Source organism: Zonotrichia leucophrys, unplaced genomic scaffold, assembly GCF_028769735.1.
Source record: "Zonotrichia leucophrys gambelii isolate GWCS_2022_RI unplaced genomic scaffold, RI_Zleu_2.0 Scaffold_1077_16340, whole genome shotgun sequence".
In the NCBI taxonomy this organism is placed as follows: Eukaryota; Metazoa; Chordata; class Aves; order Passeriformes; family Passerellidae; genus Zonotrichia; species Zonotrichia leucophrys.
Genome location: NW_026993282.1, coordinates 1 through 16,340, shown reverse-complemented (window position 1 = coordinate 16,340; position 16,340 = coordinate 1). Strand labels below are relative to the sequence as shown.

General features: G+C 60.6%; 2 protein-coding genes across 2 annotated transcripts; one reads left to right on the top strand and one right to left on the bottom strand.

Annotated features, from left to right (window-relative positions):
- Nucleotides 1–307: 307 nt before the first annotated feature.
- Nucleotides 308–9,393, top strand: LOC135442094 (negative elongation factor E-like). The gene is made up of 9 exons (XM_064701640.1): nt 308–451; nt 1,113–1,187; nt 1,325–1,359; nt 2,490–2,638; nt 5,512–5,656; nt 6,482–6,536; nt 7,685–7,787; nt 9,034–9,133; nt 9,187–9,393. The coding sequence occupies exons 1-8, from the start codon at nt 308–310 to the stop codon at nt 9,114–9,116; spliced, it is 789 nt and encodes a 262-aa protein (XP_064557710.1). The 3' UTR covers nt 9,117–9,133; nt 9,187–9,393.
- Nucleotides 9,394–11,012: 1,619 nt separating this feature from the next.
- On the bottom strand, nt 11,013–15,556 carry LOC135442095 (complement factor B-like; the record flags this gene model as incomplete). The annotated part of the gene is made up of 4 exons (XM_064701641.1): nt 11,013–11,293; nt 12,091–12,140; nt 13,305–13,437; nt 15,453–15,556. Coding segments are annotated over 4 exons (434 nt in total), but the record flags the coding sequence as incomplete, so codon positions are not given.
- Between the last annotated feature and the right edge of the window lie 784 nt (nt 15,557–16,340).

Here is a 16,340-nt window from a genome sequence, read left to right as displayed (position 1 = left end):
TGAACCCCCAATAATGAACCCCCAATAATGAACCCCCCCATAGTGACACCCCCCAAAGTGATGGTGACCCCCCAAAAGTGACCACCCCCCCAATTTGACCCCTCAGCCATGTCGGACCAGCCCCCCCTGGACACGGCCACGGCCACCGAGCAGGCCGAGCTCCTGATCCCCCCCATAGTGACACCCCAATAATGAACCCCCAATAATGAACCCCCAATAATGAACCCCCCCAAAGTGACACCCCCAAAATTGATGGTGACCCCCCAAAAGTGACCACCCCCCCAATTTGACCCCCCCCTCCCCAGCCATGTCGGACCAGCCCCCCCTGGACACGGCCACGGCCACCGAGCAGGCCAAGCTCTTGGTCAAGTCCGGCGCCATCAGCGCCATCAAGGCCGAGAACAAAAACTCGGGGTTCAAACGCTCCAGGACCCTCGAGGGCAAACTCAAGGTGGGGACCCCCCCCCAAAAAAATTGGGGACACCCAAAGATTGGGGATACCCAAAAATTGGGGATACCCAAAAATTGGGGATACCCAAACCACCCCCCCGAGACTCTCGGGATACCCCCAAAATCTTCAGGATTTACCCCAAACCCCCGGCATCTCCTTGGGGACTCAAAATCCTCTCTGGAACCCCCAAAATCCCCCTGGGATTACACTGGAACCCCCAAAATCCCCATGGGACCCCCCAAAATCTCCTTGGATTCCCCAAAAACATTCTGGGACCCCCCCAAAATCCTTCTGAGAACCCCCAAAATCTCCCTGGGACCCCCCGCCAAACCTTTCCCACCACCTCAAACCATTGGGACCCCTCCCCAAAATCCCCTTCCAGGGTGTCCCATCACCCCCAAACCCCTCTCAGACCCCCCCAAACCCCAGGGGGGGTCATGGGGACATTGTGGGACCCCCCAAAACCCCCCTGGGACCCCCAAAACCCAACTGGGACCCTCCCCAAAATCCCCTTCCAGAACCTCCCATCACCCCCAAACCCCTCTCAGACCCCCCAAAACCCCTCTCAGACCCCCCCAACCCCTCAAAGACCCCCCCAAACCCCCAGGGGGGGTCATGGGGATTTTGTGGGACCCCCCCTCACCCCCGTGCCCCCCCCCAGGACCCCGAGAAGGGCCCCACCCCCACCTTCCAGCCCTTCCAGCGCAGCGTCTCGGCCGACGACGACTCCCAGGAGGTACCAAAACCCCCCAAAATTTGGGTCTGGGGGCTTCTGGGGGAGGTGTGGGGAAACCCCCTCTTTGTTTATGGGGTGCCTCAAGGTGGGGACCCCTCCTCAAATTGTGTTTTTATCTCGCCCCCCACCCCCAACAGTCGCGTCGCCCCCAGAGGAAATCGCTGTATGAGAGGTGAGGGGGGGTCCTCAATGTGGGGCTGGGGTCTCCTTGGGGTTTTGGGGTTCCCCCTTGTGGGTCTGGGGTCCCCAATGTGGGGCTGGGGTCCCCAATGTGGGGCTGGGGTCTCCTTGGGGTTTGGGGTTTCCCCCTTGTGGGTCTGGGGTCTCCCTGGGGCTTTGGGGACCTTTTCATGTGGGTCTGGGGTCCCTCTGTGTGGTTTTTGGGGTCCTCCTGAGACTTGGGGTCCCCCCATGTGGGTCTGGGGTCCCCTTGGGGTTTTGGGGTCCCCCCTTGTGGGTCTGGGGTCCCACTGTCTGGGTCTGGAGTTCTGCTGAGTTTTGGTTCCTCCTTGTGGGTCTGGGGTCCTCCCGAGTTTTGGGGTCTCCTCATGTGGGTCTGGGGTCCCCCTGGGGCTTTGGGGTTCCCCCTTGTGGGTCTGGGGTCCCCTTTATGTGGGTCTGGGGTCCCCCCGAGTTTTGGGGTTCCCCCAATGTGGGTCTGGGGTCCTCCCGATTTTTGGGGTTCCCTCTTTTGGGTTTTGGGCTTCCCCCTTGTGGGTCTGGGGTCTCCCGAGTTTTGGGGTTCCCCTGTCTGGGTCTGGGGTCCCCCTGGGGTTTTGGGGTCCCCCCTTGTGGGTCTGGGGTTTCTTTGGGTTTTGGGGTCTCCTCCTGTGGGTCTGGGGTCTCCTCAAGTTTTGGGGTCCCCCCATCTGGGTTTTGGGGTCCCCCCTTGTGGGTCTGGGGTCCCTTTTATGTGGGTCTGGGGTCCCCCTGACTTTTGGGGATCCTCTCCCTGTGGGTCTGGGGTCCGCTCAAGTTTTGGGGTTCCCCCAATGTGGGTCTGGGGTCCCTCCTTGTGGGTTTTGGGGACCCCCCCTGTGTTTTGGGACCTCCATGTGTGGGTTTTGGGGACCCCCCTGTGTGGGTCTGGGGTCTCCCCGAGTTGTGGGGACCCTCCCCGAGTTTTGGGGCCCCCCCGAGTTTTGGGGTCTCCCCGAGTTTTGGGGTCCCCCCGGGTTTTGGGACCCCCATGTGTGGGTTTTGGGGACCCTCCCCGAGTTTGGGACCCCCCCTGTGTTTGGGGACCCCCTCTGTGTTTTGGGGACCCCCCTGACCCCCCCATTTATTTCCCCCCCCCCCCAGCTTCGTCAGTGCCAGCGAGCGGCTGCGGGAGCCCGAGGGGGGGGCGCGGGGGGAGCCCCCGGAGCGGGGGGGGGAGCGGGAGCGGCGCCTGGACTGGGAGAACGAGGGCGAGGCCGAGGAGCGGCGGGAGCGCGACGGAGCCTTCCGGAGTACGAGGGGTTAAAAACTCATGGGGAGGGGTCCTGGGAGCCTTCCGGAGTACGAGGGGTTAAATGGGGCTGGGGAGGGGTCCTGGAATGGGGAGGGGTCCTGGGAGCCTTCCGGAGTACGAGGGGTTAAATGTTCATGGGGAGGGGTCCTGGAATGGGGAGGGGTCCTGGGAGCCTTCCGGAGTACGAGGGGTTAAACGTTCATTATGGGGGGGTCCTGAAATGGGGAGGGGTCCTGAGGCCTTTCCGGAGTACAAGGGGTTAAAAATTCATGGGGAGGGGTCCTGAGACCTTTCCGAAGTATGAGGGGTTAAATATGGGGGGGGGTCTTAAAACCCCAGGGGGGGGTTCTAAAACCTCGGGGGGGGGGGGAGGGGGGCTTGAAACTTCATGGTGGGGGGGGCCTGGAAACTCATGGTAGGGGAGTCTAGAAACTTATGGGGGGAGACTTAAAACCTAATGGGGGAGGCTTGAAACCTTATTGGGGGGGTCTTAAAACCTTATGGGAGGGTCTTTAAACTCTTTGGGGGGGGCTTAAAACTTTATTGGGGGGGCTAAAAACCTTAGGGGGGGGGGGGGTCTTAAAACCCTTGGGGGGGGGGACTTAAAACCTCATGGAGGGGGGGCCTAAAAACCTTAGGGGCGGGGCTAGAAACTTCATTGGGGAGTCTTAAAACTTCTTGGGGGGGCTTGAAACCTCATGGTGGGGGGGGTCTTAAAACCCTTGGGCGGGGGGTCTTAAAACTTTATTGGGGGGGCCTAAAAACCTTAGGGGGGGGTCTTAAAACCCCTGGGGGAGGCTTGAAACCTTATTGGGGGGGGGTCTTAAAACTTTATTGGGGGGGCCTAAAAACCTTACGGAGGGGGGGGGCTTAAAACCCCTGGGGGAGGCTTGAAACCTTATTGGGGGGGGGTCTTAAAACCTTATTGGGGGGGCCTTAAAACTCTTTGGGGGGGGCTTAAAACTTTGTTGGGGGCCTAAAAACCTTAGGGAGGGGGGTGGTCTTAAAACCCTTGGGGGGGGGTCTTAAAACCCCTGGGGGAGGCTTGAAACCTTATTGGGGAGGAGCCTTAAAACCTTATTGGGGGGGGGTCTTAAAACCCTTGAGGGGGGATTTAAAACCTCATGGAGGGGGGGCCTAAAAACCTTATGGGGGGGTCTTAAAACTTTATTGGGGGGCCTGAAAACCTTAGGGAGGGGGGTGTCTTAAAACCCTTGAGGGGGGGGACTTAAAACTTATTTTGGGGGGACTTAAAACTTTGTTGGGGGAGTCTTAAAACCTTATTGCGGGGGCGGGGGGGGGGGGGGGTCTTAAAACCCCATGGGAGTGCTTGAAAATTTTTGGGGAGCCTTAAAACTTCTTTAGGGGGGTCTTAAAGCTCCCAGGGGGTTCTGGGGGTGCTTGGGGGGCCCTGAGGGGTCCTGGGGGGTCTCGTAGTGGGGGGAGGGGGTGAATATTGGGGTGTCTGGGGCTCTCTGAGGGGTTCTGGGGGGGTGTCCACAATCCTGGGGGGTGTCCCCGTTTTTTGGGTGGGTGTCCCCACTCCCAGGGGTCTCTCCCCATTCCCAGGGGTCTCACCCCAATCTTGGGGGTCTGTTCCCATTCCATGTCCCCAACCCCGGGGGTCCCTCCCCAATCCCAGGGGTCTCTCCCCATTCCCGGGGGTCCCTCCCCATTCCCAGGGGTCTCTCCTCATTTTGGGGGTCTCTCCCCAATCCCAGGGGTCCTTCCCCAATCCTGGGGGTCTCTCCCCATTCCCGGGGGTCTCTCCCCATTCTTGGGGGTCTCTCCCCATTCCATATCTCCAATCTCAAGGGTCTCTCCCCAATCCCAGGGGTCTCACCCCAATCCTGGGGGTCTGTTCCCATTCCATGTCCCCAATCCCGGGGGTCTCACTCCAATCTTGGGGGTCTCTCCCCATTCCCAGGGTTCTCTCCCCAATCCCGGGGGTCTCACCCCATTCCCGGGGGTCTCACCCCATTCCCGGGGCTCTCACCCCAATCCCGGGGGTCTCTCCCCTTTGGGGGTCTCTCCCCATTCCCAGGGGTCTCTCCCCAATCCCGGGGGTCTCTCCCCAATCCCGGGGGTCCCTCCCCAATCCCGGGGGTCTCCCCACAATCCCGGGGGTCTCTCCCCAATCCCAGGGGTCTCCCCACAATCCCGGGGTTCTCTGCCCATCCCGGGGGTCTCACCCCGATTTTGGGGGTCTCTCCCCATTCCCGGGGGTCTCACCCCGATCTTGGGGGGTCTCTCTCCATTCCCAGGGGTCTCTCCCCAATTTTGGGAGTCTTTCCCCATTCCATGTCCCCAATCTCAAGGGTCTCTCCCCAATCCTTTGGGTCTCTCCCCAATCCTGGGGGTCTGTCCCCATTCCATGTCCCCATTCCTGGGGGTCTCTCCCCATTCCCGGGGGTCTCACCCCAATCTTGGGGGGTCTCTCCACATTCCCGGGGGTCTCACCCCAATCTTGGGGGTCTCACCCCATTCCCAGGGTTCTCTCCCCAATCCTGGGGGTCTTTCCCCAATCCCAGGGTTCTCACCCCATTCCCGGGGGTCTCTCCCGATTCCTAGGGGTCTCACCCCAATCTTGGGGGTCTCTCCCTATTCCATGTCACCATTCCTGGGGGTCTCTCCCCATTCCCGGGGGTCTCTCCCCAATCCCAAGATTCTCTCCCCATTCCCGGGGGTCTCTCCCCAATCCTGGGGGTCTGTCCCCATTCCATGTCCCCAGTCCCTGGGGTCTCTCCCCAATCTTGGGGGTCTCTCCCTATTCCATGTCACCATTCCTGGGGGTCTCTCCCCAATCCCAGGGGTCTCTCCCCAATCTTGGGGGTCTCACCCCGATGTTGGGGGTCTCTCCTCGCCCCCCAGGGTCGGACTCGTTCCCCGAGCGCCGCCCCCCCCGCAAGGGGAACACTCTGTACGTGCACGGGGCCGAGCTGAGCCCGGAGCTGCTGCGCGGAGCCTTCGGCCCCTTCGGCGCCATCATCGACCTCTCCATGGACACGCCCAGAAAGTGGGTGGGGCTTGGGGGTGGGTGGGGCCATGGGTGATGTTATTAACCCATCCATGGACACGCCCATAAATGGGTGGGGCTGGGGGATGGGAGGGGTCATGGGTGACATCATTAACCCATCCACAGACATGCCCTGCAAGTGGGTGGGGCTTGGGTGGGCGGGGTCATGGGTGACATCATTGACCTCTCCATGGACACGCCCCACAAGTGGGTGGGGCTTGGGGGTGGGTGGGGCCGTGGGTGACGTCATTAACCCATCCACTGACACGCCCATAAATGGCTGCAGCTGGGGGTGGGTGGGGCTTGGGTGACATTGACTTCTCCATGGACATGCCCAGAAAGTGGGTTGGGCTGGGGGCGGGGCTTTGGCTGAGCGGGGTCACAGGTGACGTCATCAGCATCTCCATGGACACGCCCAGCAAGTGGGTGGGGCTTGGCTGGGCGTGGTCATGAGTGACATCAACCGGTCCATGGACACACCCAACAAGTGGGCGGGGCATGGGAGGGTGGGGTTGTGGGTGGGGTTATGAGCTCGGGGTGGAGCTAGAATGGGTGTGGTCACTAATGGGAGGAGCCAATGTGGGTGGGGTCACGTGGGAGGAGCCAAATGTGGGTGGGGTCACAGGTGGGAGGAGCCAAATGTGGGTGGGGGTCACTTGTGGGAGGAGCTAAATTGGGTGGGGCAGGGTTGGGGTGGAGCTAAAAGTGGGTGGGGCACAAATGGGTGGGGTTTTGGTGGGTGTGGCCAAAGTGGGTGGGGCCACAGGTGCGTGTGGGCGTGGCCTGCCATGTCCCCACCCCCTCCGTGTCCGTCTGTCCCCTCAGCTGTGCCTTTGTCACCTTTGAGAAGATGGAATCGGCCGACCAGGCCATGGCCGAGGTGGGGCTGGGGGGATTTGGGAAATTTTGGGGGGATTTGGGGAATTTTGGGGAATTTTGGTGGGATTTAGGGTTGGGTTTGGGTGGGATTTGTGGGAGATTTGGGCTGGGGATTTTTGGGTGTGATTTGCGTCTGATTTGGGCTATTTTGGTGTGATTTGTGCTGGTTTTGGGGTGTAATTTGTGTCTGACTTTTGCTGGTTTTTGGCTGTGATTTGGGTGTGATTTGTGCTGTTTTTAGCTGTGATTTGTGTCTGATTTGGGCTATTTTGGTGTGATTTGTGTTGGTTTTTGGGTGTCGTCTGTGCTGGTTTTTGGCTGGGATTTTTCTCTGATTTTTGCCATTTTTGGGGTGTGATTTCTCCCTGATTTTGCCATTTTTGGGGTGTGATTTCTCCCTGATTTTGCCGTTTTTGGGGTGTGATTTCTCCCTGATTTGTGCCATTTCTGGGTGTGATTGTGCCGTTTTTGGGGTGTGATTTCTCCCTGATTTTTGCCATTTTTGGGGTGTAATTTCTCCCTGATTTGTGCCGTTTTTGGGGTGTGATTGTGCCATTTTTGGGGTGTGATTTCTCCCTGATTTTTGCCATTTTTTGGCTGTATTTTATCCCCGATTTGTGCTGTTTTTGGGGTGTGATTTTTGTCTGATTTTTGCCGTTTTTTGGCTGTAATTTCTCCCTGATTTGTGCCATTTTTGGGGTGTAATTTCTCCCTGATTTGTGCCGTTTTTGGGGTGTGATTGTGCCATTTTTGGGGTGTGATTTCTCCCTGATTTTTGCCGTTTTTGGGGTGTAATTTCTCCCTGATTTGTGCCGTTTTTGGGGTGTGATTTGAGCCATTTTTGGGGTGTAATTTCTCCCTGATTTTTGCCGTTTTTGGGGTGTAATTTCTCCCTGATTTTTGCCATTTTTGGGGTGTAATTTCTCCCTGATTTTTGCCGTTTTTGGGGTGTAATTTGAGCCATTTTTGGGGTGTAATTTCTCCCTGATTTTGCCGTTTTTGGGGTGTGATTTTAGTCTGATTTTTGCCGTTTTTGGGGTGTAATTTCTCCCTGATTTTTGCCGGTTTTGGGGTGTGATTTTTGTCTGATTTTTGCCATTTTTGGGGTGTAATTTCTCCCTGATTTTGCCGTTTTTGGGGTGCCCCCAGCTGAACGGGGCCGTGGTCCAGGACGTGCAGCTCAAGGTCAGCATCGCCCGCAAGCAGCCCCTGCTGGACGCGGCCACCGGCAAATCCCTCTGGGGGTCCCTGGGTGAGTCTGGGGGCGATTTGGGGGTCCCTGGGTGAGATTTGGGGGTCCCTGGGTGAGTCTGGGGGTCCTGGGGGGGTCCTGGGGGGGTCCTGGGTGAGTCTGGGGGGGGTTTGGGGGGTCCTGGGTGAGTCTGGGGGTCCCTGGGTGAGTCTGGGGGCGATTTGGGGGGTCCTGGAGGGTCCTGGGGGTCCCTGGGTGAGTCTGGGGGGGTTTGGGGGGTCCTGGGGGTTCCTGGGGGAGTCTGGGGGGATTTGGGGGGTCCTGGGGGGAATTGGGGGTCCCTGGGTGAGTCTGGGGGGGATTTGGGGGTCCCTGGGTGAGATCTGGGGGTCCCTGGGTGAGTCTGGGGGGATTTGGGGGTCCTGGGGGAATTGGGGGTCCCTGGGGGGAATTGGGGGTCCTGGGGGGGTTCCTGGGGGGGATTTGGGGGGTCCTGGGGTGGCTCTGGGGGAATCTGGGGGTCCCTGGGAGGAACTGGGGGTCTCTGGGTGAACCTGGGGGGCATTTGGGGGGTCCTGGGGGAATCTGGGGGGTCCTGGGGGTTCCTGGGGGAGTCTGGGAGGGATTTGGGGGTCCTGGAGGGTCCTGGGGGTCCCTGGGTGAGTCTGGGGGGATTTGGGGGGTCCTGGGGGGTCCTGGGGGGGATTTGGGGGGGATTTGGGGGTCCCTGGGTGACCTGGGTGAGTCTGGGGGGGATTTGGGGGGTCCTGGAGGGTCCTGGGGGTCCCTGGGTGAGTCTGGGGGGGATTTGGGGGGTCCTGGGGGGTCCCTGGGGGGATTTGGGGGTTCCTGGGTGAGTCTGGGGGTGATTTGGGGGTCCTGGGTGACCCTGGGGGGGATTTGGGGGTCCCTGGGTGAGTCTGGGGGGAATTTAGGGGGTCCTGGGGGAATCTGGGGGTCCCTGGGTGAGTCTGGGGGCGATTTGGGGGGTCCTGGGGGTTCCTGGGTGAGTCTGGGGGGGATTTGGGGGTCCCTGGGTGACCCTGGGGGGGAATTGGGGGTCCCTGGGTGACCCTGGGTGAGTCTGGGGGGAATTTGGGGGGTCCTGGGGGGTCCTGGAGGCATCTGGGGGTCCCTGGGTGAGTCTGGGGCGGATTTGGGGGGGTCCTGGGGGGAATTTGGGGTCTCTTGGTGGAATTTGGGGGGTCCTGGGGGGATTTGGGGTCTTGGTGGAATTTGGGGGGTCCCGGGGGGGGTCCCAGGTGCCCCCCCTGACCCCCCGGCCGTGCCCCCTCCCCATCCCCAGCGGTGAAGAACAGCGCCAAGGGCTCGCACCGGGACAAACGGACACAGGTGGTTTACAACGAGGATCTGTTCGGGGGGCAGTGACGGACGGACGGACGGACACACGGACAGGGTCATTGTCATAGATCTGTTTGGGGGGGAATAAAGGACAGACGGACACACGGACAGGGTCATTGTGTTCATGGAGCTGTTTGGGGGGCAGTGACGGACGGACACACGGACACTGTCATTGTGTTCATGGATCTGTTTGGGGGGCAATGAAGGACAGACGGACACACGGACAGGGTCACCTGTTTGGGGGGCAATCAAGGACAGACAGACAGACACAGACACAGTCACTGTCATGGATCTGTTCGGGGGGCAAGCAAGGACAGACGGACACACGGACAGGGTCATTGTGTTCATGGATCTGTTCAGGGGGCAATAAAGGACAGACAGACGGACACACAGACACTGTCACTTGTCTGGGAGCAATAAAGGACAGACAGACAGACAGGGTCATTGTGTTCATGGATTTGTTCAGGGGCAGTGACGGACAGACGGACACAGTCACCTGTTTGGGGGGGCAATAAAGGACAGACGGACACACGGACAGGGTCATTGTGTTCATGGATCTGTTCAGGGGGCAGTGAAGGACAGACAGACAGACACACGGACGTGGTCACTGTCATGGATCTGTTTGGGGGGCAATGAAGGACAGATGGACGGACGGACACTGTCACCTGTTTGGGGGTAATCAAGGACAGATGGACGGACAGACGGACACTGTCACCTGTCCGGGGGGCAGTAAAGGACAGACGGACACACGGACAGGGCCATTGTCACCCGGGGGGGGCAGGGATGTGTTTATTGTCACCTGGGGCGGGGGGGAACAGGGACAGCTGGGCTGGGTTTGGGGCATGTCCAGGTGTGCCCAGGTGTGCCCGGGGCATGTCCAGGTGTGCCCAGGGTAGTTCCAGGTGTGCCCAGGGCATGTCCAGGTGTGCCCAGGTGTATCCAGGATACCCCCAGGTGTATCCAGGGTGGCTCCAGGTGTGCCCAGGTGTATCCAGGACAGTTCCAGGGCGTGTCCAGGTGTGCCCAGGGCATGTCCAGGTGTGCCCAGGTGTATCCAGGTGTGCCCAGGGTAGCTCCAGGGCATGTCCAGGTGTGCCCAGGTGTATCCAGGTGTGCCCAGGGTGTATCCAGGTGTGCCCAGGTGTGCCCAGGACAGTTCCAGGTGTGCCCAGGACAGTTCCAGGTGCACCCAGGTGTGCTCAGGTGTGCCCAGAGTGGCTCCAGGTGTGTCCAGGGTAGCTTCAGGTGTGCCCAGATACATCCAGGTGTGCCCAGGTGTGCCCAGGGTGGCTCCAGTTGTGTCCAGGGTAGCTTCATGTGTGCCCAGGGTAGTTCCAGGTGCACCCAGGTGTGCCCAGGTGTATCCAGGATGCCCCCAGGTGTGCCCAGGTTAACTCTAGGTGTGCCCAGGTGCCCCCAAGTGTGCCCAGGTTAGCTCTAGGTGTGCCCAGGGTAGCTCCAGGGTATGTCCAGGTGTGCCCAAGTGCCCTCAGGTGTATCCAGCCATGCCCAGCTGTATCCAGGTGTGCCCAGGCGTACCCAGGTGTGCCCAGGTGCCCCGAGGACAGGAAGCCCAGGTACCCCAGCTGCCCCCAGGTGTGCCCAGGTGTATCCAGGTGTGCCCAGGTGTATCCAGGTGTGCCCAGGTGCCCCCCTAGGACAGGAAGCCCAGGTACCCCAGGTGTGCCCAGGTGTATCCAGGTGTGCCCAGGTGCCCCCTAGGACAGGAAGCCCAGGTGTATCCAGGTGTATTCAGGTGTATCCAGGTGTGCCCAGGGTAGTTCCAGCCATGCCCAGGTGTGCCCCAGGTGCCCCCAGGTACCCCAGGTGTGCCCCCCTAGGACAGGAAGCCCACGTACCCCAGGTGTGCCCAGGTACCCCCAGGTGTGCCCAGGTGCCCCCAGGTACCCCAGGTGCCCTAGGACAGGAAGCCCAGGTACCCCAGGTGCCCCCAGGTGTGCCCAGGTGTGCCCAGGTGCCCCCCTAGGACAGGAAGCCCAGGTATCCCAGGTGCCCCCAGGTGCCCCCAGGTGTGCCCAGGTGCCCCCAGGTGCCCCCTAGGACAGGAATCCCAGGTCCTCGTGGCGCAGCCGCTCCCGCAGCCAGGGCAGAACCTCGAAGACGTTGATGTGGAAATCGCGGGCGTGGCCGGGGGCGCGGCGCAGCTCGCAGGCGGGGACCACGCCCCAGCTGACCACGCCCACCTGGGGACACAGGGACACGCCCATCAAGGTCACTGACCACGCCCTAGCTGACCACGCCCATCAGGGTCACTGACCACGCCCTAGCTGACCACACCCATCAGGGTCACTGACCACGCCCCAGCTGACCACGCCCACCTGGGGACAGAGACACACCCACCGGGGTCACCCAGAGGTCACTGACCACGCCCCAGCTGACCACGCCCACCTGGGGACAGGGAAACACCCACTGGGGTCACCCAGAGGTCAATGGCCACACCCTAACTGGCCACGCCCACCTGGGGTCACTGACCACGCCCTAACTAGCCACACCCACCTGGGGACACAGGGACACGCCCACCAGGGTCACCCAGGGGTCAATGACCACGCCCTAACTGACCACGCCCGCCTGGGGTCACTTTGGGGTCACCCCCACCCCTGGGAGCACCAGTTTGTCCCAGTTCCCATCCCAGTATAAACCAGTGCCCCTCCCAGTTCCCCCCAGTTCCCATCCCAGTACAAACCAGTCCCCCCCAGTTCCCATCCCAGTGTCCCCCCAGTATCCCCCAGTTCCTCCCAGTCCCTCCCAGTTCCCCCCAGTTCCCATCCCAGTATAAACCAGTGTCCCCAGTTTGCCCCAGTTCCTATCCCGGTGTCCCCCCAGTATTCCCAATCCCCATCCCAGTTCCCATCCCAGTCCCTCCCAGTCCATCCCAGTTCCCATCCCAGTATTCCCAGTCCATCCCAGTCCCTCCCAGTCCCTCCCAGTCCCTCCCAGTCCCTCCCAGTCCATCCCAGTCCCTCCCAGTTTCCCCCCTGACCTGGAAGTGTCGCTTCCCCCAGGTGACGACGACGGGGCCACCGGAGTCACCTGTGGGGGGAAACTGGGATGGACTGGGAGGGACTGGGATCAAACTGGGATGGACTGGGAGGGACTGGGATGGACTGGGATCAAACTGGGATAAACTGGGATGGACTGGGATGGACTGGGATCAAACTGGGATGGACTGGGATGAACTGGGATATACTGGGAGTCCCAGTTTGGCTGGATACTGGGGATACTGGGATGAACTGGAAGCACTGGGAGTCAAGGATTCGAGAAGTCATTGGAGGTAAAAAGGGAACTGGGATGGACTGGGATCAAACTGGGATCAAACTGGGATGGACTGGGATCAAACTGGGATGGACTGGGAGGGACTGGTTTATACTGGTCTCTAGTGGTTCCTACTGGTTTCTACTGGTTTGTACTGGTTTATACTGGTTTCTACTAGTTTATACGGGTTTGTACTGGTCTGTACTGGTCCATACTGGTCTATACTGGTCCATACTGGTCTATACTGGTTTATACTGGTCTGTACGTACCCGGGCAGGCGTTGGGGTCCACCTGGGGCTCGTGGCCCCCTGAGCACAGGAACAGACTGGGATGGTTTATACTGGTCCATACTGGTTTATACTGGTCTGTACTGGTTCCTACTGGTCCATACTGGTCCATACTGGTTTGTACTGGTTTATACTGGTGCATACACACCTGGGCAGGCGTTGGGGTCCAGCTGGGGCTCGTGGCCCCCCGAGCACAGGGACAGACTGGGATGGTCTGTACTGGTCTATACTGGTTTATACTGGTTTATACTGGTCTATACTGGTTTCTACTGGTCTGTACTGGTCTATACTGGTCCATACTGGTTTATACTGGTCTGTACGTACCGGGCAGGCGTTGGGGTCCAGCTGGGGCTCGTGGCCCCCTGAGCACAGGAACAGACTGGGATGGCCTGTACTGGTTCCTACTGGTCTATACTGGTCTATACTGGTCTATACTGGTTTATACTGATTTATACTGGTTTATACTGGTCCATACTGGTTTATACTGGTGCATACACACCTGGGCAGGCGTTGGGTTCCAGCTGGGACTCGTGGCCCCCCGAGCACAGGGACAGACTGGGATGGTTTGGACTGGTCTATACTGGTCTATACTGGTCCATACTGGTTTTTACCAGTTTATACTGGTCCATACTGGTTTATACTGGTCTGTACGTACCCGGGCAGGCGTTGGGGTCCAGCTGGGGCTCGTGGCCCCCCGAGCACAGGAACCGGGGGGTGACGACGTCGTCCAGGGAGGTGACGTTGGCGTAGGGGGGGGCACGGAGAGCGTCGGCCTCGCACGGACCCCGCTGGGGACAGGGGGGACAGTGAGGGGACAGTGAGGGGACATTGGGGACAATGGGGACAGTGGGGACATTGGGGACAGTGGGGACATTGAGGACAGTGAGGGGATTGGGGACAGGGGGACATCGGGGACATCATTGGGGACAGTGAGGGGACATTGGGGACATTGGGGACAGTGGGGACATTGGGGACATTGGGGATGTTGGCGTGGGGGGGGCACGGAGAGCGTCGGCCTCGCACGGACCCCGCTGGGGACAGTGGGGACAGTGAGGGGACATTGGGGGGACATTGGGGACAATGGGGACAGTGAGGGGACAGTGGGGACAGTGGGGACATTGAGGACAGTGAGGGGATTGGGGACAGGGGGGACATCGGGGACATCATTGGGGACAGTGAGGGGACATTGGGGACATTGGGGACAGTGGGGACATTGGGGACATTGGGGATGTTGGCGTGGGGGGGGCACGGAGAGCGTCGGCCTCGCACGGACCCCGCTGGGGACAGGGGGGACATTGGGGGGACAGTGAGGGGACAATGGGGACAGTGGGGACAGTGGGGACATTGGGGACAGTGAGGGGACATTGAGGGGACATCATTGGGGACATTGGGGACAGTGGGGACATTGGGGGAATTGGGGACATGGGGGACAGTGGGGACATCACTGGGGACATTGAGGGGACACCATTGGGGACACTGAGGGGACATCATTGGGGACATTGAGGGGACATTGGGGATGTTGGCGTAGGGGGGGGCACGGAGAGCGTTGGCCTCGCACGGACCCCGCTGGGGACAGAGGGGACATTGGGGACATCATTTGGGACATTGGGGACATTTGGGGGATTGGGGACATTGGGGACATCATTGGGGACAGTGGGGACATTGGGGGGACTGGGGGGATTGGGGACATTGGGGACATCATTGGGGACATTGGGGACATTGGGGGGATTGGGGACATTGGGGACAGTGGGGACAGTGGGGACATTGGGGGGACACAACACACAGGGAGGGGACAGATGGACACGAGAGGGGACGGACGGACACAGGGACGACACAGGGACATGAGGGGTGACGGACGGACCCGGGAAGGGGACAGACGGACACAGGAGGGGACAGACGGACACGGGGACATGGGGAGGGACAGACGGACACGGGGCAGGACAGATGGACACAGAGGGGACAGACGGACACGGGAAGGGACAGAGGTCACAGGGAGATGACGGACATGGGAGGGGACAGACGGACACAGAGATGACAGAGGTCACAGGGAAGTGACAGACGGACCCAGAGAGAGCACAGACGGACGGACAGACGGACACAGGAGGGGACAGACGGACAGAGAGGTGACAGACGGACACAGGGAGGACAGACGGACACGGGAAGGGACAGACGGACACACAGAGGGGACAGACGGACATAGAGAGGACAGACGGACATGGGAAGGGACAGAGGTCACAGGGAAGTGACAGACGGACACAGAGAGAGCACAGACGGACGGACGCAGAGAGGACAGATGGACACAGGAGAGGACAGACGGACACAGAGGAGACGGACATGGGAAGGGACAGACGGACACAGGAGAGGACAGACGGACACAGGAGAGGACAGACGGACATGGGAAGGGACAGAGGTCATAGGGAAGTGACAGACGGACACAGAGGGAGTACAGATGGACGGACAGACGGACGGACACAGGAGGTGACAGACACAGAGGTGACAGATGGACGGACAGACGGACACAGGGAAGTGACAGACGGACACAGGAAGGGACAGACGGACACACAGGGAGCACGGATGGATGGACAGACGGACACAGGGAAGTGACAGACGGACACAGAGGGGACAGACGGACAGACAGACGGACCCAGGAAGTGACAGACGGACACAGAGGGAGCACAGACGGACAGACAGACGGACACAGGGAAGTGACAGACGGACACATGCGGGTGACAGACGGACACAGGAGGTGACAGACGGACGGACGGACAGACAGACAGACGGACAGACAGACGGACGGCCGGACCTGGTCCCCCAGCTTGATCAGCACCCTCTGGCGCTCGAGCCCCTTGGAGCCGCTCGGGTGCAGGAAAAACGCCTCGACGTTCTTGGGGGGCAGCAGCAGCCGGCCTGGGGGTCACACGGGGGTCATGGAGGGGTCACGGGGTCACACAGGGGTCACGGGGTCACGGGGAGGTCATGGGGTCAGGGGGAGGTCACAGGGTCAAAAACGCCTCGACGTTCTTGGGGGGCAGCAGCAGCCGGCCTGGGGGTCACGGGGGGGTCATGGAGGGGTCATGGGGTCACGGTGAGGTCACGGGGTCACACAGGGGGGTCACAGGGTCACACAGGGGTCACGGGGAGGGTCGGGGTGGGGGGATTTGGGGGGCCCTGTTTGGTTCCCAGGGGGGTTTTGGGGGGTCTGGGGGGGATTTGGGGGGGGGTCCCTGGGGGTATTTGGGGGGGGGGGTCCTGAGGGGAGATTTGGGGGGTCCAAGGAGGTCCCGGGAGTCTCAGGGGGGTCCTTGGTGTATTTGGGGAGGGGTCCCGGGGGTCTCGGGGGGTCCCTGATGGATTTGGGGAGGGGTCCCTGGGTGTAATTTGGGGAGGGGTCTCTCACAGTAGCCCTTAGGGAATTTGGGGAGGGGTCTCAGGGGGTCCCTGGTGAATTTGGGGAGGGGTCCCAGGTGAATTTGGGGAGGGGTCTCAGGGGGTCCCTGGTGAATTTGGGGAGGGGTCTCACGGTGGCCCTTGGTGAATTTGGGGAGGGGTCCCTGATGGATTTGGGGAGGGGTCCCAGGTGATCCCTGATGAATTTGGGGAGGGGTCCCTGGTGAATTTGGGGAGGGGTCTCTCACGGTGGCCCTTAGGGAATTTGGGGAAGGGTCCCTGGTGAATTTGGGGAGGGGTCCCT